The sequence below is a fragment of the Myotis nattereri genome, assembly GCF_964212035.1.
Source record: "Myotis nattereri genome assembly, chromosome: 1".
In the NCBI taxonomy this organism is placed as follows: domain Eukaryota; kingdom Metazoa; phylum Chordata; class Mammalia; order Chiroptera; family Vespertilionidae; genus Myotis; species Myotis nattereri.
The window spans coordinates 23,329,684-23,355,949 of record NC_138075.1 but is presented as its reverse complement, the minus strand read 5'-3'; the positions used below and the strand labels follow the sequence as shown (position 1 = coordinate 23,355,949).

Genomic DNA, 26,266 nt, shown 5'->3' with positions numbered 1-26,266 from the left:
TTGCGGACTGAAAGGTCCCGGGTTCGATTCCGGTCAAGGGCATGTACCTGGGTTGCGGGCACCTCCCCAGTGGGAGATGTGCAGGAGGCAGCTGATCGATGTTTCTCTCTCATCGATGTTTCTAACTCTCTCTCTCCCTTCCTCTCTGTAAAAAAACCAATAAAATATATTTTTTTTAAAAATGGTTAAAATGACCCTGGCCAGCGTGGCTCAGTTGGCCGGAACATCATCCTGACCACTAAAATGGTGGCAGGTTCGATTCCCCGTCAGGGCACATACCCAGGTTGAGGTTTCATCCCCAGTCAGGATGCATGCAGGAGGCAACCAATTGATGTTTCTCTCTCACATCAACATTTCTCTCTCTCTCCCTTCCTCTCTCTCTCTCTCAAAATCAATAAAAGCATATTTTTTAAAAATAAAAGTAAAAATAAAAAATGGTTAAAATGGTAAATTTGTGCTATGTATATTTTAACTCGAAAAAGAAAGTGATCATGGGGAAAAACATCAAAATGTTTGTAATGAATACTCTTGATTAAAGGGATTATGGGTGATTCTTTTTAGTTTCCAACATTTGGCCCCTCGTAAATGAGATTTGGTTTTGTTTTGCTTTGTTTGTTGTTTGTTTTAAGGAAGCTTGCTCCAGAATCTCCCAGATGTGTGCGAGGAGGGTGGGGAGGCTCTGTCCAGCTGCAGTTAGAAACGGAGAAGCAAAGCCTGCTTGCTGGGGGAGGGCTGGCTCAGGGAAAGCTCGGGGTCGCCCCTGAACTGTTGCTCTCCTACCAGCTGGCCTCTTTCTCTCCTTCGCTCCATACTCCGGGTCTGGCTCAGGGGCCTTCCCCCAGGAACGGGACCGTCACTAGCTTGAAGGGGCTGCCTCAGTCCTAGTGGGAATTGGGGCTCAGGGCTTTCTCAGACAGTCAGTAGTCAGTGCCCGAGACGCCTTCCTGCTGCCGCTCCGCCCCAGCCCAGCTGCAAAAACAACAGCCCGTACCCAAAGCCCTGTGACTGCAGCCCAGAGTGGAGCCTCGGTGTGCGATGGAGGGGAGCTGGGGCCTGCCAGCCCTGAACAGAACTGACAGCAGGGGTGCCCTCGAGAGGTTTGAAGGTTGCCTTCTGTTCTCCTGGGAAACCTGGCTTCAAGGTGTCCGGGGAAGGCCTGGGGGACCACGGGCCTACTTTGCCAGTGGCCTCCCTGACTCCCTGGGGACTTTGGAGTGTGGAGGCGGAGGGGGTGGGGGGGAAAGAATCCAAACCACTTGGGAACCTGCTGAGCCAAGCCGTGGGCAGGAGGCGGTACCATCGTGGCTCCCAGGCAGGCCAGAGCCACGGCTTTCCCACGGAGTGTGACTGGTCACTGGGCTCCGCAGAGCGATCCACCCCAGGGTAGGGCCCGCGAGCCCTGGGAACCTTTGTGCAGTCTTCCCTTCAGGGGGTAGGGGCTGACAGGATCGATTCAGAACCCAGCAGGGCTCTTCCCTGTCCACCCCCAGCACCGTCAGGTGTGTGCGGGGCAGCCTGGCAAGGCCAGGGCACAGCTCTCAGAAGCCTCCCCCCACCCACCCCCCCACCCCGGCTTTCTCAGTACCAGCTTTACTCTCATCCAGTGCTTCCTCACTCATTGGCAGGGTACGGACACAGAGCTAAGATCCTGAAGGTCTGAGACTGGTGGAAGCCTGCCTCCAGTTTGACCCCTAAAGGCCATTCCTCCCATTCTAACATGAAGGGTGTGGATGGTGTGGAATTCGTAGGCACTGTGCAAATCTCTGGAGACAGACATACCGGGGTGGGAACCTAAGCTCTACCCCTCTAGCTATATAACTGGGCATGTCACCTAACCTCTCCGATCCAAAGCTTCCTCCACTGTAAAATGAAGACGTTAGCATTTACCTTGTAGAGTTTTGAAAGGTTTAGATCGGGGAACATGAGGCCTGTGGGGCGTATAAGGCCCGAGAAATCATTTGGTCTGGCCCTGCCACGGCATGAGGGGTGAGTTGATTAAATGTCTGACCAATAGAGCAGGCTAATTTTTAAGGTGATAATTTTGTGTGGCCCTCGAATGATGTTATAAATAACCAAATGGCCCGTGGCAGAAAAGGTTCCCCACCCCTGGTTTAGACGTGTGTGCCTACTAACTGGAGGGCACTGTGATTCTTCTTACCCAAACCCCCTCGTTAGCTGAGATTTCTGATCTCAGTCCTTACCTCCTCTCCACTTGCTGTATTACGCACAAGGTAGAGAGCATGCTGGTGCCTCTCCTTCCCTCCTCCCCCCGCCCCCCCCCCCCCCCCCCCCGTCAGGAACCAGCTCATCAAGCTACACTCTGAAGTTAGACAATGACTGTTGTTAGGGATGTTCCTGGCCACAGGCATCAAATCAGAGTTAGAAACTATTCCAGGGAAGGAGGAAAGCCAGAAGGGAGAGGGTGAGCCTTGGGCCTTTGGGAGCCACGGGCAGCCTCTGTCTGCAGGTTAGTCGCTGTGTCACTTTCCCACCGAGTGGCGGAAGTTGCCAGGGCACTGGGCTTCCTTATTTGGTCAGCCCATCACACAAGGTCTGTGGCTGTTCTGGATGCTCTCAGGTAGTTACAGTAACTGACCCAGTCTTAAAAGAGAGGAGAAAGAGAGAGAGAGAGAGAGAGAGAGAGAGAGAGAGAGAGAGAGAGAGGAGTTATGGAAATAAAAGCTGGTGTTATTTTTCATCTAGTCTTCAAAATTATAACCAGGTCCTTATTAACTATACTCAAGTCACTTTTTATGGAGATTTAAATAAATGCTCTCAATTATGTAATGAATCCAGACCTATTGCTTAATTTTTTTTATTTCTTAAAGTATTACAAAGAGTACTACACGTCTCCTTTTATCCCCCCCTTGACACTCCCCCAGCTTCCCCCACCCCCCAGTGTCTTGTGTCCATTAGTTATTCTCATATGCATGCATATAAGTCCTTTGGTTGATCTCCAACCCTCCCCCCCCCAAACCCTCCCCAGGGTTCCCACTGTAGTTTGACATTCTGTTCAATGCTGCTCTGCCTCTGTATCCATTTTTGTTTATCAGTCTATAATGGTCCTTATTATCCATAAATGAGTTCATGTGGTATTTCTCAGCTTCTCAGGGGCCGTCTCAATCTCACAGGGGCCGTCTCAGCCTCACCGGGGTCGTTTCAACCTCACCGGGGCCGATTCAACCTCAGAATAGCTTCAGACCTATTGCTTTAAAGATCACTAGTACTACAATGTCTCTAAATCTTTGAGAACACTGTCATTTTCAGATGTCACTATTATTATCATCTCCACTCACAGACAAGTTGGGAGGGATAGGGTTGAGATTGGAACTGAGATCCATATATCCTCCAACCCGAAGCTTCTCAACAGTTTAACATTCAGCTACACTGCTCCCATAGCCAAGAGGATAACTGGCCGATGGGCCTTGGTCTCCACTCCCCCCCCCCCCAGATTCACAGGCTGTTTGCTTTGTCCACCTATGTGCTTGGCTAGTTCTCACTGAGGGTGGACCTATCAGTTGTGGAGTAACTGATCACTTGGCCAGAACCACTCAACTTCAGAAGGCTATTTAGTGACCAAAAGAGATAAGAAACAGGAAAGTTTTTAACTAAAAGCAAAATACTCTTAAGTATAGGGATGAGTTTCCCATAGTACAGGAGCTGTTTTCTTTTTAGAATTTATGTTTTTGATTTCAGAGAGGGAGAGGGAGAAACATCAATGATGGAAGAGAATCATTGATTGGCTGCTTCCTTCATGCCCCCAGCAACCCGGGCATGTGCCCTGACTGGGAATTGAACCGTGACCACCTGGTTCATAGGTCAAGGCTCAACTACTGAGCTGTTTTCTTTCTTTTTTAAAAATTTTTTTAAATATATTTTATTGATTTTTTTACAGAGAGGAAGGGAGAGGGATAGAGAGTTAGAAACATCGATGAGAGAGAAACATCGATCAGCTGCCTCCTGCACATCTCCTACTGGGGATGTGCCCGCAACCCAGGTACATGCCCTTGACCGGAATCGAACCTGGGACCTTTCAGTCTGCAGTCCGACACTCTATCCACTGAGCCAAACCGGTTTCAGCAGAGCTGTTTTCTAATATGTAATATGGTGCTTGGCATAAAGATGCTCTAAATATTTGTTACAGATTAAATATGTTGATCCATAAAGAACATCTGTTTATCTGCAATTTTAATAACAATGGGGTAGTATTTTTTTCTAATCACATGCCCTATACCATTACCTATGTCTGTCATCAGAATTTTCCTCCAAATTCCTAGCAACTAACTATGTTTAAGTGGCAGGGAATCTCCACAACAGAGACAGATTCCACAAAAATAAAAATCCACGTATAGACCAAGATTAGCTTGTAGTCTAGCAGAATCAATAAGATAATAATAAACTCCTATCTTGGCTGAAAATAGGGTTGGACTCACAGGAAGACAAAAAAGCAGCTTATGTCAAGGTTCTAGAAACTCAAAAAGTTAAGCCAAAGGAGAATTTGTTGAGAAGTCCAAAGGTAGTTCTATCTTCAGTCCTGGCTAGATCTAAGGGCTTATATCAGTTCATTTCAAATAATCAACTTATTTGCTTGTTCTCTCACTCTAAAACTTGTCTCTGCTGGCTTCTGTTTCTCCTAGGGGAGTTGCCTGACTTTCTTCTGCAGACAAGCTTTCTCCATGAGGCAGGGAAGTCCCAAGTCCACCTCCTTATAGCAGATAAACTCAAAGAGAGAAACCTGCTTTCTTCTGGGGTTTGTATAGCAAATCCCAAGAAAGGACTGAATGGCTTTGCACAGCCAATCAGCTTAGAAGTTGTGTGATTGACCAGACCTGAATAGTGTGCCCTCCCGGTGGCTACGGCTACTTGGGCATCAGGAGGCTCTGGGATTGACAGTTCCACCTGAATGTCACGAGATGAGGAGGGGCAGTTCCCAAAGGAAAGGGAGTGTTCAAGACAGACAAAAACAACAGGTGTCCACCACAATAGCACTTGTTCTCAGGTTGCGTAGAGACATGACTTATCCACCAAAACAATCAGAGAAGGATAAAAACAGTAATGCGTTCACATGCCGAAGTGTTAAGTCAAAGCCCTTCAGGAAAAGGAAGTGATCCGATGGCCTTAAAGGAGATTCTTTAGAACAGGAGGAGAGCACAAATATTTCCATCGGTCTTCCTTCCACCAGTTGAGAATTATCATCATCATCACCTCATTCTCCGAATTAAGTTTGGAAACTATGATTTGATCATTACGAAGTTGGGACACGCTGGGAAAATCAACAAAATCACGCTCCTGGTTGAGAGAATGGGCCTGATGAAAGATTTATTTTTTTTCTTTTTCTTACAAATAACTTTTCTTTCTGATAAGAAATGGGACGTGTTTATTGCAGAAATTTTGGAAAACACAGAACAGTACACAAATAAAAATAACTCTTGTATTTGTTAGGATTCAGTGTGAATGCAAGTGATTGAAACCCCAAGGAAACAGTGGCTTAAACAAGACTTATGTTTCTTTTACTTGCAGCTACATGAAGTCCAAATGTCCAGGCGAGTATGCGAGTTCTACTCCACAGGCGCCTCAGGAGGAGCAGTTCTACCCCTTCCAGCTCCCTGCTCTGCTCTCCCTGCAGTGTGGCCTGCGTCCTCGTCATCTAAGCTGGCAGAGCAGAGAGAAAGGGATAAAAAGGCCAAGAACTCATGCCAGCTATTTCCTAGGGAAGGTTCTCAGAATCAGCAACACGCTTCCATCCCATCCCATTGGTTAGAACATAGTCATGTGACCACCTCTACCTGCTAGGAAGACTGGAAATGTCTTTCTTCTGGTGGCTATGTGCCCAGTTAAAACTCTGTTACTATAGAAGAATTACTTTTGAGGCAATTAGGGGTCGCTAAAAGCCCTCTAATCACACTACCTAGAGATAGAGATATATGAAAATACAGTATATAGATATAGATAGTTATGGTATACTATGTGTGTGTATATATAGGTGTATGTATAAGCACATGTGAGCATATGTATGTGTATATTTATATATAAAAATACATATGAATAACATATATATTTTTAAATGAAGCTGAGATTCCACCAAATATATTATTTTTGCATCCTACTTTGAAAAATTGCAGACTTTAAACAGTCTCTTTTATTACCTATGCTAGCACTGAGTCATTTAACAATTACAGCTAGAGTAATATAATGTAATACTTTATAAATTTTAATAGATGCTTTTATTTTATAAATCCTGGTTTATGAAGCTCTTGTTTAGCTATTTATTTTGAAATAATTGTAGATTAACAGGAGGTTGAAAGGAATATACACCAAAGTCCCATGCTCCCTTCCCCCTGCCTCCTCCGATGGTAACATCTTACACAACTATAGTTCAATATCAAAACAGATAATGACATTGGTACAACTGTACTATTCTTTGTGTCACTACTTTATACTGACACCCATCACATGCCACCACCCATCCCTAAACCCTGACAACCACTAATCTATTTTTTATCTCTATAATTATGCCACCTCATGAAGGTCACATGAATGGAATTATGTAGTGTGTATACCTTTGAGAGTGGTATTTCTCACTCAGCATAATTTCCCTGAAGTTCATCTAAGCTGTCACAGCTGCAGGAACTCTAGGCATCACATCCAATAAAGCCAGAGATAGAAGAGACTAAGTAGTTTTCTGTTTTTTCTCTGTTGTTTTTTAACATATACTTTATGGGGAGAGGCAGGGAGAGGGAAAGCGATAGAAACCTCAATGAGACACAGATCGACTGCCTCCTGCATGCCCCCTACCAGAAGTCAAACATGCAGCCCAGGCATACGGCCTGACTGGGAATCGAACCAGCGACCTCTTGGAACCTGGGTTGATGCTCAACCACTGAACCACACCTGCCGGGCTCTGTTTGTTTGTTCCCCCTCCTCCTCCCCCCCCCCCGCGTCGCCCCCCCTCCCACAACAGGAAACCTCTCCAGAAAGTCCTATGAACCACAGTCATATCCCACTAACTAGAAAATGAGTGAAAGTACGGAACCAGGATCTACCCATAAGCTAAAACCACTTACCCTCTGAGTAAAAAACTAAACAAAATCAGTTCTTTTAATAAGGAAGAAAGAAAAGGGTATTGGGTGGGCAATAAGAATGTCTACCATATATCACATAAGAAGAAATACAAATGGTAAATAAACATGAAAAAATGTTTCTCATGATTAATAATTAATGAGAAATGCAAATTTAAACTAATTAAAAAATGTTTTTCTCTATCAATTTGGCAATGATGAAAACAATGATAATCGCTTACAATGGCAAAAAGTATGTAAGGTGTATAGGAATAACTCAAACAAGATCTACATAAAGGAAATTATAAAATTTTACTGAGCTACCCTGGCTGGTGTGTTCCGTGGTTAGAGTGTCTGCCCTAGCACCAGAGAGTCTTGGGTCCAATTCCCAGTCAAGGGCACTACTTGGGGTGCAGGTTTGCTCCTTAGCCTCAGTTAGGGCGGGTGCCTGCAGAGGCAACCAATTCATGTGTCTCTCATATTGATTTAGTCAGGGCACATGACAGGGTTGCAGGCTTGATCCCCAGCAGGGGGTGTGTTGGAGGCAGCCAATCAATAATTCTCTCTCATCCATCATTGATGTTTCTGTCTCTCACTCCCTCTCTCTTCCTCTCTGAAATATATATAAATCACTGAAGAAAGAATGAAGAAAGAAAAGCAAATTGGATTCCCACCTCTCACCCTATATAGAAAATAATTCCAAATTATGTGTAAAGGCAAAATTTTAAAATATTTAGAAGAAATATTTAGATTATCTTTATGTCTTTGGATTAGAAAAGGATTTTAAAAATAAAACACAAAAGGCATTAATTATACATTCAAAACCCTAGAGACTCCATCAAAAAGCTACTAGACTTAATACATGAATTTGGCAATGTAGCAGGATACAAAATTAACCCCAAGAAATCTGAGGCATTTCTATACACCAATAGTGAACTTTCAGAAAGAGAGATTATAAAAACAATCCCGTTTACCATCGCACCAAAAAAATTAAGCTACCTAGGAATAAACTTAACTAAAGAGGTAAAAGACCTCTACTCAGAAAACTACAGGACGCTGAAAAAAGATATAGAGGAAGACATAAACAGATGGAAGAACATACCGTGTTCATGGATTGGTAGAATCAACATCATTAAAATGTCCATACTACCCAAAGCAATCTATAAATTCAACGCACTTCCCATTAAAATACCAACGGCATACTTCACAGATCTAGAACGAACTCTCCAAAAATTCATCTGGAATAAAAAAAGACCCCGAATAGCTGCAGCAATCCTGAAAAAGAACAAAGTAGGTGGGATCTCAATACCAGATATCAAGTTGTATTACAAAGCCACTGTTCTCAAAACAGCCTGGTACTGGCACAAGAATAGGCATATAGATCAATGGAATAGAATAGAGAGCCCAGAAATTGGCCCGAACCAATATGCTCAATTAATATTTGACAAAAGAGGCAAGAACATTCAATGGAGCCAAGATAGTCTCTTCAATAAATGGTGTTAGGAAAATTGGACAGATATATGCAAGAAAATGAAACTAGACCACCAACTTACACCATACACAAAAATAAACTCAAAATGGATAAAGGACTTAAATGTACGACAGGAAACCATAAAAATTCTAGAAGAATCCAAAGGCAACAAAATCTCAGACATATGCCGAAGCAATTTTTCACTGATACAGCTCCTAGGGCACTTGAAACTAAAGAGAAAATGAACAAATGGGACTACATCAAAATAAAAAGCTTCTGCACAGCAAAAGAAACCATCAACAAAACAACGAGAAAACCCACTGTGTGGGAAAACATATTTGCCAATGTCATATCTGATAAGGGCCTAATCTCCAAAATTTATAGGGAACTCATACAACTTAACAAAAGGAAGATAAACAATCCAATCAAAAAATGGGCAAAGGACCTAAATAGACACCTTTCAAAAGAGGACATTCAGAAAGCCAAGAGACATATGAAAACATGCTCAAAGTCACTAATCATCCGAGAGATGCAAATCAAAACAACAATGAGGTACCATCTCACACCTGTCAGACTGGCTATCATCAACAAATCAACAAACGACAAGTGCTGGAGAGGATGTGGAGAAAAAGGAACACTTGTGCACTGCTGGTGGGAATGCAGACTGGTGCAGCCACTATGGAAGACAGTATGGCGTTTCCTTAAAAAACTGAAAATGGAACTCCCATTTGACCCTGTGATCCCACTTCTAGGAATATATCCCAAGAAACCAGAAACACCAATCAGAAAGGATATATGCACCCCTATGTTCATAGCAGCACAATTCACCATAGCTAAGATCTGGAAACAGCCTAAGTGCCCATCAGTAGATGAATGGATTAGAAAACTGTGGTACATCTACACGATGGAATACTATGCTGCTGTAAAAAAGAAGGAACTCTTACCATTTGCAACGTCATGGATGGAACTGGAGAGCATTATGCTAAGTGAAATAAGCCAGTCAATGAAGGAAAAATACCACATGATCTCACTCATTCATGGATAATAGAGACCACTATAAACTTTTGAACAATAATAGATACAGAGGCAGAGCTGCCTCAAACAGATTGTCAAACTGCAGCGGGAAGGCCGGGGAGGGTTGGGGGGCAGGAGGTAGGGGGGTAAGAGATGAACCTAAGGACTTGTATGCATGCATATAAGCATAACCAATGGACATAAGACACTGGGGGATAGGGGAGGCTGGGGGACTGTCTAGGGCGGGGGGATAAAATGGACACATATGTAATACCCTTTGTAATACTTTAAGCAATAAAAAAAAAAAGAAGCAAAAAATAAAAATAAAAAATAAAAATAAAACACAAAAGGCATTAATTATAATAAAATATTAACTATGAAAGACAAGATTGATACATTTGACCATATTAAAACCAAAGCAAAACAAACAAAAAAACAAGCATAAACTGAGAGAAGATATTTATAAGACAAATAACTGAAAAAGAATAAAGAACTTCTATGAATATATTAAATATATATATATTTTTAAAGCCAAAAGAAAGTAGGCAAAACACATAAACATATTTCACACAGGAGAAAAACAGTTGGCTGATAAACATGTGAAAAGGTAAACAACTCTTAGTAATTAGGAAAACCGATGAAGATCACAGTGAGACAGTCTTTTACATCCACATGATTCTCCAAAACTAAAATAGCTGAGAATACTAAGGGTTGGTAAGGATGTGGATCTGGAACTCTTTAAGGCCTGCCAGAGAGCAAGCATTCATTGATTTAACCACTTTGGAAGACTAGCACTATTCATAAAGGTGAACATCCACATAGTTATGACTCACCTGTTCCACTGGGGATGGGGATATATATATATATATATATATATATATATATATATATATATATATATATATATATATATATATATATATACTTATATTCACCTACCCCTAAAAAAGATTGGAAACAACCCAAGCTAAATTCACTTATTAGTTCTAGTAGTTGTTTATTTTTGTTATTGATTCTTTGGGATTTTCTATGTAGATGAAGATGTCTTCTGTGAGGAAGGATAGTTTTCTTTCTTTTTCCCCCCACTCTGTATATTTTAAAATGTTTCCTTTCCTTATTGCAATGGCTAGGACTTTAAGTATGAGTTTAATAGAAATGGTGAGAGTAGACATTTTTGCCTTGTTCCTGATCTTAGGGAGAGAGCAGGTTTTCACATAAAGTATGTTGTTAGCTGTAGGATTTTGTAGATGCCCTTTATCAAGTTGAAGAAGTTCCCTTCTATTCCAAGTTTTGTGAGAGCTGTTTTCTTCTTAAATTAAATGGCTGTTTAATTTTGTCAAATGTTTCTTGCATCAATTGATATGATCATGTGGTTTAACTTTTTAGATTGTTCATATGGTTTATTAAATGGATTGATTTTCAAATATTGAAACAGCTTTGCAGTCTAGATTTTAATTCTCCTTGGCAATTATGTATTAATCTTTTCATGTATTGCTGGATTTGGTTTGCTAATAATTTGTTGCAGATTTTTGCATCTGCTGTTCATGAGGGATACTAGTCTGTGGTTTTCTTGAACTATCGTCTGATTTTGGTATTGATATATCTTTTTGGAAGGCAATTTGTCCATTGTAACAAGTCTTAAAAATATATGTGCCCAAGGATTCCACTTCTAAGAATTTATCTTAAGGAAATAATCAGATGGCCCTGGGTTTAAATATCAATGCATTTCCTTACCAGCTGCTTACATTCAGTGGCTCTGTTTCCTAACCTTTAAAATAAGAATAAGGGGACATACCTCACAGAGTTGCATTAGATGAGACAATTCACACATACTGCCCAACATCTGTAAGCTTTAAGTAAATGGTAGCTCTTGGTGTTGTATTATACTATACTGTGCAGCCTCTGTAGTCTGTCCAAATGGAAGGGCATCATTTTTGCTCCCTTATTGGCTCCCACTTTGAATCTCCTTATTTTGGTGGGTATGGGTCTCCTCATTTCTGATCCCTGTCTTATATTAGGTGTGCTAGGCGTTGGGAATAAAAAGGCAAAAAAGATACGATCCCTGCCCGGGAAGCTGAATCTATTGGAGAGGCACAGGTGCAAACACGGCATTATAAAGGGGGCGGGGGGTCTGCCCACGGGCTGTGGGCCCTGGACGCGCATTCTGAGGATCTGTATCAGGAGATGGGGCAGTCGCCGGAGTAGGGGATCAGGAAAGAAGGCCGCAGGCTGTTCCCATAGCAACAGGACAGGCCACGCTCTGGAGGACTCTCGAATCACCTTTGTCGCGTCGGAGGGTCCAGCAAAGGCCAGTTGCGCTTCTCGGGTCCAGAGGCTTGCAGATCCTTGGCTGTAACGAAACTGGAGCTCCGCGTCTCTGATTGGCTCAGACAGCTAGGGGCGTGGCCTGACGTGTACACAACTGGAGTTTCCTCGCGGAGCGGAAGCCGACCTGGTCCGTCCCGGAAGTGCAAACTCGGAGGGCGTGCAGGTGGGGATTCCGCGGTGTCGGCGGCTCCTTTCAAGATGCCAGGAGCCGGGGACAAGGCCTCGGAGTTGTCCGAGAGGATTGAGAGTTTCGTGGAGGCCCTGAAGCGGGGCGGCGGGCGGCGCAGCTCTGAGGACATGGCTCGGGAGACGCTGGGGCTGCTGCGCCGGATCATCATGGACCACCGCTGGAGCAACGCAGGTGAGGCAGGCCTCGCTCCCCGGCGTCCCTCCCCGCTCTCCGTTCTCCATTCCCGGCGGAGAGTGGCCCCGGCCGCCCCGAGCACTTGCTGTGCTCACCCTTTCTGCCTTGGACTTAGGGGAGCTGATGGAGCTGATCCGCAGAGAGGGCCGGAGGATGACGGCCGCGCAGCCCTCAGAGACCACCGTGGGCAACATGGTGCGGAGAGTGCTCAGGATCATCCGGGAGGAGTATGGCAGGTCAGGCCCGGCCTGGGCTCGGGCTCGGGTCCAGGGACGCCGTTGGCGCGAGCCCCTGGGAGCCTTTACCGGAGCTGCACAGGTCTGGTTGCACATCACACCGCCTCCTCACCTCCTGTGCTCTTGGTGCCTCCGTAGACTCCACGGACGCAGCGACGAGAGCGACCAGCAGGAGTCCCTGCACAAGCTCTTGACGTCGGGGGGCCTAAGCGAGGATTTCAGCTCTCCTTATGCCCAGCTCCAGTCCAACATCATTGAGGCGATTAATGAGCTGCTTGTGGAACTGGGTAAGAGTCTGATCCCCAGGTGGGCGGGACAGGCTGCAGAAAAATGAAGGGACAACAGGAGGCCCTCGGAGTTGCTCATCGGCAGAGATGGCGATAGCTAGTGCTCTGGTTTCCAGAGGTTTCCCCTCCATCCTGATGGGGGGGGGGGGCGGGTTGGAACAGGTGGTAGGACTAAGGTAAGCCACTCCACATTTCCTTCCAGACCAAGCCTTTGTAGGTTGCAAATCCACCGTGGCAGAGACTCCACTAGGACCCGGCTTTATTATTATTTTTGTTAATCCTCACCTGAGGATATTTTTTCCATTGATTTTTAGAGAGAGTGGAAGGGAGGGGGAGAGACAGAGTGAAAAACATCAAGATGAGAGAGACACATTGGTTGGTTGGTTGCCTCCTGCATGGGGCACAAAGGCTGCAACCGAGGTACGTGCCCTTGACAGGAATCGAACCCACAACCCTTCAGTCTTCAGGCCAGTGCTCTAACCACTGAGAAAAACCAGCCGGGACGCTTTATTTTCATTTTAAAGAAGATGAACTCTCTAAAACCATAGTTAGTAGACCCTCCATCACTAAACTTCCTCTTGATTTTTATACCCACTCCGACCACCTCCATCCCCCTTATCTTTGTGAACCAGGAGACCTGCAGGTACTTACTACAATCAGAGTTCTTCAGGGGAGGAAGAAGCCGGGTCTGTCTGTGCGCTGAGCTGCTGCTTCCAAATTCCTCTTCTTTTTTCTTCTGTGGCCTCCCTCTCAGATGGAGGTGTTGTGGCCACCTTTGGGAGGATTTTTTTTAAGGGGAAGTTCGGTTTACCCCATGCTCAGCGCTCGCTGTAGGATTTCCCAGAATGGATCATTTCTTGCCTGAAGTCATTGTCTTCAAAATCATTTGTAAGGAAGCTGGTGTCATGCCAGGGCAGGGGGCTAAGTTGATGATGAGGGGTCACTGCTGAAAAGGAGGGCAGGCTGAGAACTTGGAAGACAGAAGATCTCAGAGGAGCAGGGTTTTTAAGAAAATGTGACATTTCATATTAAGTTTGTAAACCCCGTGTTACCAGCATCAGCTAGGCGGGCAGTCTGTGTGATGGGCACACGTCCCCTTTGGTGCTCTGTCATGTCATGACAGTTTCATATTTTCCTTGTAAAACTGGCTGTTTTTGCAGAAGGGACCACGGAGAACATTGCAGCCCAGGCTCTGGAGCACATCCACTCGAATGAGGTGATCATGACCATTGGCTTCTCCCGGACAGTAGAGGCCTTCCTCAGAGAGGCCGCGCGGAAGAGGAAGTTCCATGTCATTGTGGCAGAGTGCGCTCCGTTCTGTCAGGTAGGGGCTGCTGGAGTTGCCAAGAAAAATGAAGACTCAGGAGAGAATAACGGAGTGATAGATGGGATCCATGCTAACTTTGAATTGAAATACAAGACATTGAGAAGATCAGTGAAAGATGAAGGGCATTTTCAAGTTGTTCATTCCGTGAACATTCTTAAACATTGGTTTAAGGAAGTTGGGTGAACTGCTGGGTCCATCAAAAGATAAACATTGGTTGTTTTTTAAGAGTCAAAATAGAGTAAATTACCTTGAGGATGACCAAGTCTTAGTCTAACCTCCCTCAATCCCTAGATAAATAATAGGTTTCAAGAAAGGATATATATAAGGAGGCAGAATGTTGTAAAATAATGAGCCAGGAGCTGTCATCAGCAATGCCTGATTATGCAAGCAAGTAGTATTTCCAGTTTTGGCACTGCTGTGGAGTATGAAACATTTATTAGCTTTCTCTGGGCTTCCTTGCAGCTTACCAAAGAATACCTACTACAGGCACAAAAATGAGTTAGTTATATGTTGAAAATTGTGTGTTGGGTGTGCTCAGTATTACAAACTCCCCAGATCCAGTTACCTTTGAGAGGTCTTTCACTCTCACTCTTTGTCCCAGCATCAATCAGCCTTTCTCTCCTACTGCAGGGTCACGAAATGGCAGTCAATTTGTCTAAAGCAGGTATTGAGACAACTGTCATGACTGATGCCGCCATTTTTGCTGTGATGTCAAGAGTCAATAAGGTGGGTGTGTTTGGAGTTATGTTATGTTGAATTTATGAAGATTATACCTCTAAAATATTGATTTTTAGTTTCTTTTATAATATCCATGGGAAGAGGTTTTATAAATAAATAAATAAATAAATAAATATAAATAAAATATATATTTTATTTCAGAGAGGAAGGGAGAGGGAGAGGGATAGAAACATCAATGATGAGAGAGAATCATTGATTAGCTTCCTCCTGCACACTCCACACTGGGGACCGAGCCTGCAACCTGGGCACATGTCCTGACTGGGCTGGGAATCGAACCGTGACTTCCTGGATCATAGGTCGACGCTCAACCACTGAGCCGCGGGCATTGAAAGTACATCCTTGAACCTTTTAACTTTATTAACTGAAATTTTTTCCCTTTGTCTATATCATTGGTCCTCATTTAGAATAGCCTCTCTTTGGTTAAAGCATTGAAAGAATGAAGTGGGACTACTATAAGCAGGTCAGCTACTAGGGATCCAGTAGAAGGCTCCCCCCTTATGCTCAGAGAGCTTGGCGGTGGTAGATGGAAAATAAGAAAGCTCCCCACTTCTCAGGAGGTGTGGCATATAGATTTTTAAAGACAAGGCTAAAAGTAGATATTGCAGTTTCCTGTTCTATACTTTGTTCACTTTTTCCTTGGGAACCCACTTTTAAGCTAGAACTGTGGTCCTAAGCCTAAATCCTTTTCTTTCTATTCTGTGTGACCCCTCAGGAGGCCAAGACTCAGGCCTGAGCAGTTAGGCTGTTGTGCCCAATGGCCCTGTTAAGGCTTTATCCCGGGATGGCTCACATTTTTTTATTTTATTTAATAATTCTTTATTGTTAAAAGTATTACATATGTCCCCCTTTTTCCCCCACTGACCCCCTCCAGCACCAGGCCCTCACCGCTCCATTGTCTGTGTCCATGGGCCATGCATACAAGGTCCTTGGTTGGTTACCTCCCACCTACCCACCCTCCCCTGCCTTCCCTCCTGTCTCATTTTTCTTCCTGTCTTAAAGGTGATCATTGGCACGAAGACCATCCTGGCAAATGGTGCCCTGAGAGCTGTAACAGGAACTCATACTCTAGCATTGGCAGCAAAACACCATTCCACCCCACTCATCGTCTGTGCCCCTATGTTCAAGCTTTCCCCACAGGTATGTCTGTCTGCCTTGAACAGAGATAAGGAAGCCAAAGGGTAAGCTTGAACTCTGGGCCTTCAACCTACTCTAGGACTTTTCTTATCTGCATTGACTCAATGGATTAGATCCAGTGGAGGCTGGAAAAAGCCACATGAGTCGTGATCCAGGAAAAACAGTCGATATTTATAACCTGTCAGCTTTAAGAAGTCAAAATTGTAAGGTCAGGACGATACATAGTTGGGGAAGGCCCACTGTTTACATTGCCACCACTCCTCATCACCCTGACCACTTTTCAAAATGCCAAGCAAGTTAAAAGTAGGAACATACAATTTGTTTTATTTGTCATAGTTCCAGGGACTGTCCTCTGAAGCCTGAATAGGAGTTACTAACTGAAGAGTCATTTCATTAGTGATAAAAACTATTTGCTTTGAAAATGTCAATCTATTTATAGGTCTCTATATTTTTAATTGAGGTATAATTCACATAACATGCACTTAACCAGTTTAAAATGTTCAGTTCAGTGGCATTTATTACATTCACAGCATTGTGCACCAACCACTCTGTAGTTTCAAAACTTTTTCTACATCCGAGGAAAAAACTCTGTACCCATTAAGTAATCATTCCCTTTTCTCCCCTAGCCTCATCTCCTAGTAATCACTAATCTGCTTTCTGTCTCTGTGGAGTTGCCTATTTTGTTTGTATGGGGGTGTTTTTTTTGGGGGGGGGGGGGTTGTTTGTTTTAAAATACGTTTTTACTGATTTGAGAGAGAGAGGAACGGAGAGGGAGAGAGATCGGAACATTGTTGAGAGAAAAACATTTCCTGCATACCCCCTACTGGGGATCAAGTCCGAAACCCATTGAACCAGTGACCTCTTGGTGCATGGGTTGACTCCAACTACTGAGCCAGGCCTATTTTGGATATTTTACATGAAAGGAATACAATAATGGCCCTTTCGCTTAGCATAATGGTTTCTAAGTTCATCTGAGTTATAGCACAGTACTTGGTTTCTTTTTATGACTGAATAATATTCCAGTGTATGGATATACCACAATTTATCTGTTCATCTCTTGATTGGCATTTGGGTTATTTCTACCTTTTGGCTTTTGTGAATAATGTTGGTATTAACATATGTGTACACGTTTCTGTGTGAGCATACATTTTTTTATTTCTCTTGGGTATAAACCTAGAAATAGAATTGCTGGGTCTTTTTTTTTTTTAATTTTTTTTTCTTTTCCAGTTCCCCAATGAAGAAGATTCATTTCATAAGTTTGTGGCTCCTGAAGAAGTTCTGCCCTTCACAGAAGGTAAAAAAGTGTGTGTGTGTGTGTGTGTGTGTGTGTGTGTATTTGGAATTTTGGTTTTGGTGGTCAATGGGATTTAATGCTATCAGGTTGTGCTTTTTATCATACTTATTGTAGGGACTGTTCTCTTCAGCACTTAGAGTGCCTGGAGACCTGATCTAGTTTAGGTTCCTTTTGTTCTGACTAATCTATTTTAGGTGAGTTATTGGGGCTATGGTGGGTTGGATCACCCAGCATTGACTGGGTTCGGCTTTGCATGTTGTTTGAGACACAGGCAACAACCCAGTGGGAAATGTACTTGTTTTCAGTTGCTGTCAGAAGTCATTTTGGTGATGTGGCTGCCAAAGGAAGCGGGCTCTGCAATGTCCTGACTTAAACAACTTGCCTATAACTTGGATACCCTTTGTGTGTTGGGGTCCTTTCTCTGACTTCTGAGGCAGCAGCTGTGTTCAGTGAGCCTCATCAAGTTAACATGGCCTTAAACACCCTCTGGGAGCAAAGCATAGTATTTGGGGTGCTGATTCTTCTTGGAAGTTGATTAACTTCATCCACTTATTTAAATATTCATTCTTTCAGAAATATTTACATCTATTGAGCACCAACTATATACCTGGCACTATTCTAGGCACTAGGGACATAACAATGAACAACACAGATAGGCCCTGCTCCCCACAGGGCTTACGTTCTGCTGCAGCAGATGGACAAGGAAATGTCAGGTCATGCGATGCTTTCGAGAAAAAAACAAATGATGATGAGATGGAAAGTGGCTAGGAGACTACCTTAGATTGGAGAACTGTCTTAATGAGATGACATTTCAGCTGAGTTCTTAATGCACAGAGCCCCTCGTGAAGGTCAAAGGGAGAGTTTTCCAGGCATTGGTGCAAAGGGACTGAGTTAGGTACATGCTTAGCCATTTGGGAAGAAAATGGCCCTGTGGCTGGAGAGGAATGAGCAAGAAGTAGACTGGTATGATTTGTAATTAATGTAGTGTGGTGGGATCTTGAAGGTTGCAATCCCACATTTGAATTCTTTTCTAAGGGCTAACGAAAAGCATTGGATAGTTTTAAACAGGAAGTATCACGATCTGAAGTCATCTGTTCTGGTTTGCATTTGTCCCAGCTTTCCTTCCTTGGGGTAGCATGTATGCCTGCATTATTGAGCCTAGAATCTATATGCTACTAAACCATTAAAGCAGGATCCTCAATTTTATCTTATAACCTGTGATTGCCTTTCAGGAGACATTCTGGAGAAAGTCAGCGTTCATTGCCCTGTGTTTGACTATGTTCCCCCAGAGCTCATTACCCTCTTTATCTCCAACATTGGTGGGAACGCACCTTCCTACATCTACCGCCTGATGAGTGAACTGTACCATCCTGATGATCATGTCCTATGACACCACTCGTTCTAAGCAGAAACTGCTTAGGCAAACACAGCCTGGAGACTTCAGTGCCTCTGCTGAAATGCATTTTCCTTGTAATGGGGGAATGAACTGGAGTCAACCTAAAAAAACTGGATACCATTGCGTACCTTTCTAGTCATCCCATAACAAGGATGCACATCAAGGAGAGTGTGTGTGTGTGTGTGTGTGTGTGTGTGTGTGTGTGTGTGTTTGCCTTTCAGGTCTTAACAGAGCAGCAGGGCTTAACCTATTGGTTTTGGAGCTTCTTAGTGACCTGGGGTGTCTGTTTCAGGAACTTAAACTTTCTGGTTCAGTGGTGTGTTAAACATAACACTGAACAGCTTGCTGGGATACAGGTTTTTGCTCAGAATGGCTACCACACCTTTTCGTAGGCTGTGCAAATAAAAGCTGCTCGAAGGTTCCTGACTTGGTTTATTTATTGTTCTGCTCTGATTGAACTGCCTGAAACAGCAGCAGCAGAGCCTTTTCGTGTTTCCATGGAGGGCTGTAATTAGGAACAGTCTAAAACAGAGAAGTACAAATGAAGTATTTACAGTTTCCTTTATAATTTACTGGAAATGGTCCCAAACAACTTGTTAGTAATCTAAGAGTGTGGTTCCAAAACCTCTCTGATCATTAGAACCATCTGGGAGCTTAAAAAAACAAACATTCTTGGGCTCCATCCCAGACCCACTACATCTGATCTCCAGGGAGGCACCTGGGAATCTGTTTAAAGCTCCCTAGAAAAGGACACCCTCATGTACTGTTACAAGGATTGTAAACTGGCACAATCTTTTCAAGGGCAGTTTTGAATCTGTATTTCTAGAATTATTTGTAAAGTGCACAAAGGTACAGCCGTGACTGTCTTATTTTAGCGGCTGTAATATCACAGCCGAAGGGTTCAGCAATAACACTCTGTATTCTGTTAGTTAAAAGCAAGAAAGGTTTTAAAATAATGACATAACATAGAAGATTATGTATCCACTGCATTAGAGGTTTCAAAAGGGTGACTTGAGGGCAGTGTCTGGATTGAAGACATTTTGGCTGGCTCGCCCAGTATTTAATTTGAATTAGTTATCAAAACTTAAGTATCTGGAGATTGCACATTAAACAAATTTGATTTCTTGCTTCTTTTGAGAACTCAGAAGGTCTGGCGATTCTGAATCCACATTCCCAAGAGGCAACAGTTGGCGAGAGTTGGGTAGCTTCTCATTTCATTAGATGGAAAACCTCCAGTTTTCTGCAGTTCCTCCCTGCTCCATTTAACTTATTTATGTTATCTGCCTAACCTCTGTAAGGCATTTGATATGTGAGCCTTGTGTTGATGAATGGCATAGATTTGTAAGGAAGTCCATTTTATATTGTTAAAAACAAGCTGGGAAACAAACCAAGCTGCAGAGTAACATGCTTAATATGATCCTTCATTAAAACAAACATGTATTTGCATAGGATAAAAGTCAGAATAACACCAAACACTGGCAAGCAGGAAGACATCTAATTTTTTTAGTACGCTTATATATTGTTTCCATATTTTATGTGTATTACTTTAGTAATTACGTTTTTTAAAAAGTCTCCCCAGGTGATCCAGGTGATCTGTGTTTGGGAAGCCGAAGCCCAAGGCAGATTTGAGTGCAGGGAAACCCCCTGGAATGCTTGTCTCAGAGGCTGGCCTCCTGCCTCTAGGCGGTGGGGGGAGAGAGCAGCAGGAGTCTGCACGTTTAACAAGCACCCCACGGGACTTTAACAGGGGATTTGATAACCACACTTGGGTAAACACTGGCCAGAGGCACTCTACTCTTTTGATATCTACTTAGATCTTTGCCTTAGGCACTTGCCTTCCCTGAGGGAGGAAAAGGCAAAATCTGGAGAGTCAGTCTAAAAGACTGACCTAAAAGTCCTATGACTCACAAGAGCCTGACTCACTCAGGCCTCAGTCTGTCAATTATTTCTCACAGCATCTAAGACCCCAGCTTTCTCAGTGAAGTGGTTTATAGCTGCCAATTACGAGCAATCGTCTCCTCTGAAGGCACTAATTCTAACAGCAATTCACTTGGATATAATTGTGTGGTCTGGAGTAAGAGCAGCAGTGAGTCAAGGAACTTAAATGTTTCTGGCTCCAAAAATGCTTTATGATACTTGTTCTTTGTGCATCTTAGTCTCCTGGTTAAAATTAGCACCGACATCCTTCTCAGGCATAACTGGGATGGATGAAGGTTACAAGGGTAGAGGTTCTCTTTTTGGTCAGCTTTTCAGTGCCTAGAACATAACTGCATAAATGCATATTCTTTAGACTTCAAGTAAATCCCACAAAGCTATTTATATGTCTCATTTTTTTTCTCTTTTCCGCTCTCCCTCTTCCTATTTGAGGAAGAGTAAATATTGGAAAGAGACTGATCTGAACAAGGAGAAACGAGTTCCACATCGACTTACTACCTCAGCCTTTGTGCCCACCTTACTCCCCACCTTTGCAGCCAGGACCCAGAAACTCATTAAAAAAACAAAAAACTGTTTTAGCTTAGAGAGAAATAATAGAAAGAGGATGCCATGCATGTGAAAGGTTTCCTGACTATGCTAAATAAACCAAGTTAGATAACTTACTCAATACAGTTTGTAAAGACACTTTTTCCCACGGTTTGTATCTTCCAATTTGGGCGGAGGGCAGGAAAGGCACAATTCTTGGAACTCAAATAAGGAACAGAAATTCCTAATTTAGCCTCAAAAGAGAAGTCTCTGAAAAATACTCTACCAAGAAAAACTTAAGTGTAAAGTGATACCTCAAAGAAATAAATGCCAGTACCCATAGGATTGTAAGTTTCACAGATGTGCTTCAAACCCATTTCTCAAAGCAATCTGTTGCATCAGTGTGTGGTTAATGAAGGCTGCCAGTCACACGGTTTCATTGTTGAGCTATATGGCTCTATATACCACATATGTAGAACTCAGTACAGCAGAACTGCATTGCCATAAAGATGGGGCCAGATGGTGATGTAATTATTGTAAAGGCCCCATATTATCCACCTGTCCTCACAAAAACTCCCTCTGCAGACATGCACCTAGTTCACATAAAGGAGCTATTTTGAAATGTGCCTTGGAAGAGTTTTATATCTGGCCTGCTTTGCTTTGAATTATTCTTTCATTCACCAAACAGCTGTTCCAGGGTATTGTGCAATGGCTGAGCAATTATTACTAATAAAGAGCTATAGTCTAAGCTTTCAGTCTTCACACCACTCACACAGTGGAGGGCAGCATTTGAGCCTAACTGCACTTGAAATGATGATTGCTTGATGTTTATATTAAACTAGAGACCTGGTGTACAAAATTCATGCACTGGCAGGGGTGGGGGGGTCGTCCCTCAGCCCGGCCTGTGCCCTCTTGCAGTCTGGGAGCCCTCAGGGGATGTCTGACGGCTTAGGCCTGCTTCTCCCCCCCCGCCCCCCCCCCCCCGCCCCCAAGGAGCAGGCCTAAACCGTCAGTCGGACATCCTTAGTGAGGCCAAGGAGGCAGGAGAGGCTCCCACCACTGCAGCTGCGCTTGCCAGCTATGAGCCTGGCTTCTGGCTGAGTGGCACTCCCCCTGTGGGAGCACACTGACCACCAAGGGCCACTCCTGCGTTGAGCGTCTGCCCCCTGGTGGTCAGTGCACACCATAGCAACTGGTCGTTCTGCCATTCAGCCGATTTGCATATTACTCTTTTATCATATAGGATACTTTGTGGAAGAGAAGAAGCCTTTCAGTAGAGTTTTTTCGGTTTTTTCAGGCATGTTACATTTAGAATTAAGACCTGCCTAGAAAAAACTTTATTATTAAAGATTCCTGAAATTCATAATCTATGTTAAATTCTGCAATTTACTACTAAAAAAGAGGTGATGAACTACCTTGAATAATGATAAACTAATAACAGTAGCTAACTCCAAACCACTTTTTTGTGGGACCATCATTACTTGCTTTTGAAGGGAACAAGAGCACTTGTTTAGTCAGGCAAGTTGTGCGGGCAGAGTCAGGCCAAATCAAGCTTCAGACTGCTACTTGAGTCACTAGCTTCCTGGCTCCATAGATTCCAATATGTAAGACACTCAGATTCCCACGGGCTTTGATGGGGTTGCCTGAACTTTATCAAATGTTTCTGAGTGCTCTCTGACAAATGGGCATGCGTTGAAAATGATCCAAGGGTTTGAAAAATTCCAAGCCACAGGATAACCCCTTCTTTCTTCATACCCTCCACAATTTCTGATGCAATATATTTAGGAGGGACTTGGGAGTTATTGAAAGATGAATAAAGGAATTAATGGAGGGATAGAAGGAAGAGTTTATTTGGTCCACATTATCCAGATTTTTGGTTTCCCAGACTTCTTTTCCTCTCTCCTGAGCTCATCTTTTTGCCATCTCACTGTTAATGAGCAACTTCAGCTCAGGGAGGGTGAAAATAGGACATACAGTGGCAAACATGCCAGTTGGTTCTCATTGTTAACCTGCTTTTGTAAAGAGTTTTGATGGAATGGGGTGGGACTTCAGGTGGGAGCAGGGAGAAAGTTCTTTGTGCCAGAACATGCCGTTCCCTTCTCTCAGATGCGCTGTTACCGGGGAAGCGTCAGCTGGGCTGGCCGTCAGTGCTCTCTAGGAACCGACCGGCTGCCTCTGTTCTCACCTGGCATGACCTCCTCCGCCCCCACACAGCTCTAGAACTTGGCCGCTCCTTGGCCCTTGCCGGGGTCCAACCCCAGCGGGTCCAAGGGTCCCCAAAGGTGTAGACGGAGTCGGCGAAGAAGGAATGACACGGAGACAGCGTTCAGTTGATCAGCAGCCTAGCCAGGATCTCCAGCCAAGTTCTGGTCTCGATCTCCAGAGAGGTTCTGCTGTTTATTGTTTTGTTACATCCGTATTTATACCAGTTGATTTTAATCCTGTCAATTTCTATTACAAAGGTTAGGGCGTTTCTTATCTCCATTCCAGGGAGTAAAGATTATGTAGCTTAAGCATGATTGTTTGTAGTGATTAACTACCCGCCTGGCACTTAGTTAAGGAGTTTCATCCCCTCCCTAACTTCAGGGAAAAGTTCCTACCTGGGGAAACAACCTTTCTAGGAGAGGCATCCCCTCCCTGACTTCAGGGAAAAATTCCTACCTGGGGAAACAAACTTTCTAGGAGAGGCATCCCCTCCCTGACTTCAGGGAAAAGTTCCTACCTGGGGAAACAACCTTTCTCGGAGAGGTGACCTTGGTTAAAACACACAGCGCTAAGGGGAGCAAACATATTAAGAACAGTATGCTATATACGCCAGGTCCCTTGAAGCATATGCTGTGCAGATGTTTCTTTCCTGCAGCGACTGTGTCAAGCAGCGAGGATGGACCGGCTTCCGGCATATTCCCCCTTTTTTATTTTTTAAATGATCACGCATGCAAATCAGTGGCCACCTCTCAGATTGGGCCCTTTAAACTCGGAAGAAGACTGGCAAGCAATGACAGTGAGCATAACTATAAACATAGTGGATGGAGCACACAAGAAGCCCCATTCCTGTATAAGGTTGCCGGCCTCTTCAGTCAAGGGATTTCAGCTGTCCTCAAGTTGTTGGTTTGATTGTCTTTGTTGGTCTGGCTAGCGGGCGGCGTCACGGGCGACGGGCTTCCTGAAGTGTCAGTGAGTTGAAGGGCTGCATCAAAGGGTCCATCAGGGCCGTGGTTGATGGTGGTGTCGGTGTCCGAGGAGGAGTAAGCTGTGCCCTCTGGATCCAGCTGATATGGAAAATGGAGGGTAGTAGAAAAAGAAGAGAAAGCAAAAGAACTACAAGGCATGGAAGTGTTTAGAAAAAAGAGGGAGAAGAAAGGGAAGAAGGCAGCATCCTGACACAGCCCTTTCCTTCAGCTTCCCCTTTCCCTGTGGTCCCAGGTAGAAATGGGAAACAAGTCCTGTTGCAGTGAGAGGGCAGCTGCTGTCAGCCAGTCTCTGTCTTTACCTGGGTCCCGATCTGAGCTGGGCATGGGAAGCAGGAAGCAGCCATGGGGACAGGAGACTTTCCTCAGAAGGGGCGAGGGTTCAAGCCCCTGCACCATTGGGGAGGAGGGTCTGTGCCCCACCTTTGTTGCACCCCAAGTTTTCTCCTACTGGCCCCCGACTGTGCCTGTCTTAGGTTGCCCCACCTTGTGGAGTCTTACCCGTCGTTGACTACCAGCCATCTCTGGGCCAAGTAGGGTGATGTGAGGTTCAGTTTTGTCTCCTTGATAGCCTATGTCCCTCTGGCCTCCATGCCCAGCAACTGCCTTTGGAATCCCTCGCCTGCTGGCGGGGCTCTGGCATTGATCATAGGGAACTCAGGTTTCTTCTCTAGAGAGGGCCCAGCTTACGCCATTGGGCCAGAGACAGATCCATGGTACCAGCCACCATGAGGCTTTAACCTCAGCATGAACAGAGAGCTCAGGCAACAGCTATGGGCAATTGGATTGTAAGAAGAGGGTCCCTCTTGGCACAAGGGTAAGAGGCACCAATACAGGACAAAGGAGAGTCCTGGAACAGGGCTTTCTCAGCCCAGGATGTCAGGCTCTTGGCACAAGACAACTCCATGTATGGGGCATATACCAAACACCCCTAGTCACGGCATAAAAGGGAGGTGCCCTTCCTGGAACAGTAGGGTAGGGAGATTCTAGAAAACGCTGTGTTCAGGAAAGAAGGAGAAAGGCCAAAGAACCAGCAAACAAGTAGTTAGATTTTAAAAAAAGGAAAAAGGAAAGGAGATGTGGGGCAAAGCTGGGACATGTGGAAAGACAAAACGGAGGCACATGTGATCCTCCCAATGGACAGATTGTTCCAGCTCAGGGCTGCACATCTGCTGCAGATGGGCACTGGTCAGGTGTGCTATGATGAGGCAGAGATGGCGGGTGGTGAGACATAAGGTCGGACTAGACGGTCTGGAATCCACACAGGTGAGTCTGCGTCCTGTGGAAATATACAAGCATATCCTCTCCCCTGGGTTAAAAGTACATCAGGTCCCTTCCAGGCTCCTGTAAGCAAGTCTCTCCATTTGACGAGGGCTTTAGGTTTAGTTAGATCAGGGTTCCAATGCCTGTACATCGGGGAATTTCCCTCAGAATCTACATTTAGTATATTAATTACAAATTGAGCATGTTGTAGAACATGATGAGGAGAGGAATATTTAAACTCATTTTCTTGTAATTTTTTAATTTGTGTTTTTAAAGTTTGGTGAGCCCTTTCTACTATTGCTTGGCCTTGAGGATTGTAGGGTATTCCTGTAGTATGTGTGATGCCAAATGTAGAGCATAAGTTTTTAAAAGCTCTAGAGGTATAGGCAGGCCCATTGTCAGTTTTAAGTGCCCTTGGTATTCCTAGGTAGGAAAAGCATTGGAATAGATGTTGACTTACATCTTTAAAGGCTTCTCCTGTACGTGCAGAAGCAAGGATAACATGAGAAAAGGTATCAATACAAACATGCACATAGCAAAGTTTGCCAAAAGATGGGACATGAGTAATATCCATCTGCCATAAGTCACAGGGTCTAAGTCCTCTTGGATTAACTCCAGTAGCAGGGCTAGGAAAATGAGTAGGACAATGGCCGCAGTCACGCACAATACTTCGAGCAGCTTCTCTAGATATGCGATAATATAGACGGA

General features: G+C 44.1%; 1 protein-coding gene across 1 annotated transcript; it reads left to right on the top strand.

The window, feature by feature from the left end:
* The first annotated feature begins 11,963 nt into the window (after positions 1–11,963).
* On the top strand, positions 11,964–19,789 carry EIF2B2 (eukaryotic translation initiation factor 2B subunit beta). The gene is made up of 8 exons (XM_081089654.1): positions 11,964–12,232; positions 12,351–12,471; positions 12,610–12,758; positions 13,919–14,082; positions 14,716–14,811; positions 15,823–15,960; positions 17,185–17,251; positions 18,484–19,789. Exons 1-8 carry the CDS (start codon positions 12,070–12,072, stop codon positions 18,639–18,641), a joined length of 1,056 nt encoding a protein of 351 aa, XP_080945780.1. The 5' UTR covers positions 11,964–12,069; the 3' UTR covers positions 18,642–19,789.
* Positions 19,790–26,266: the final 6,477 nt, after the last annotated feature.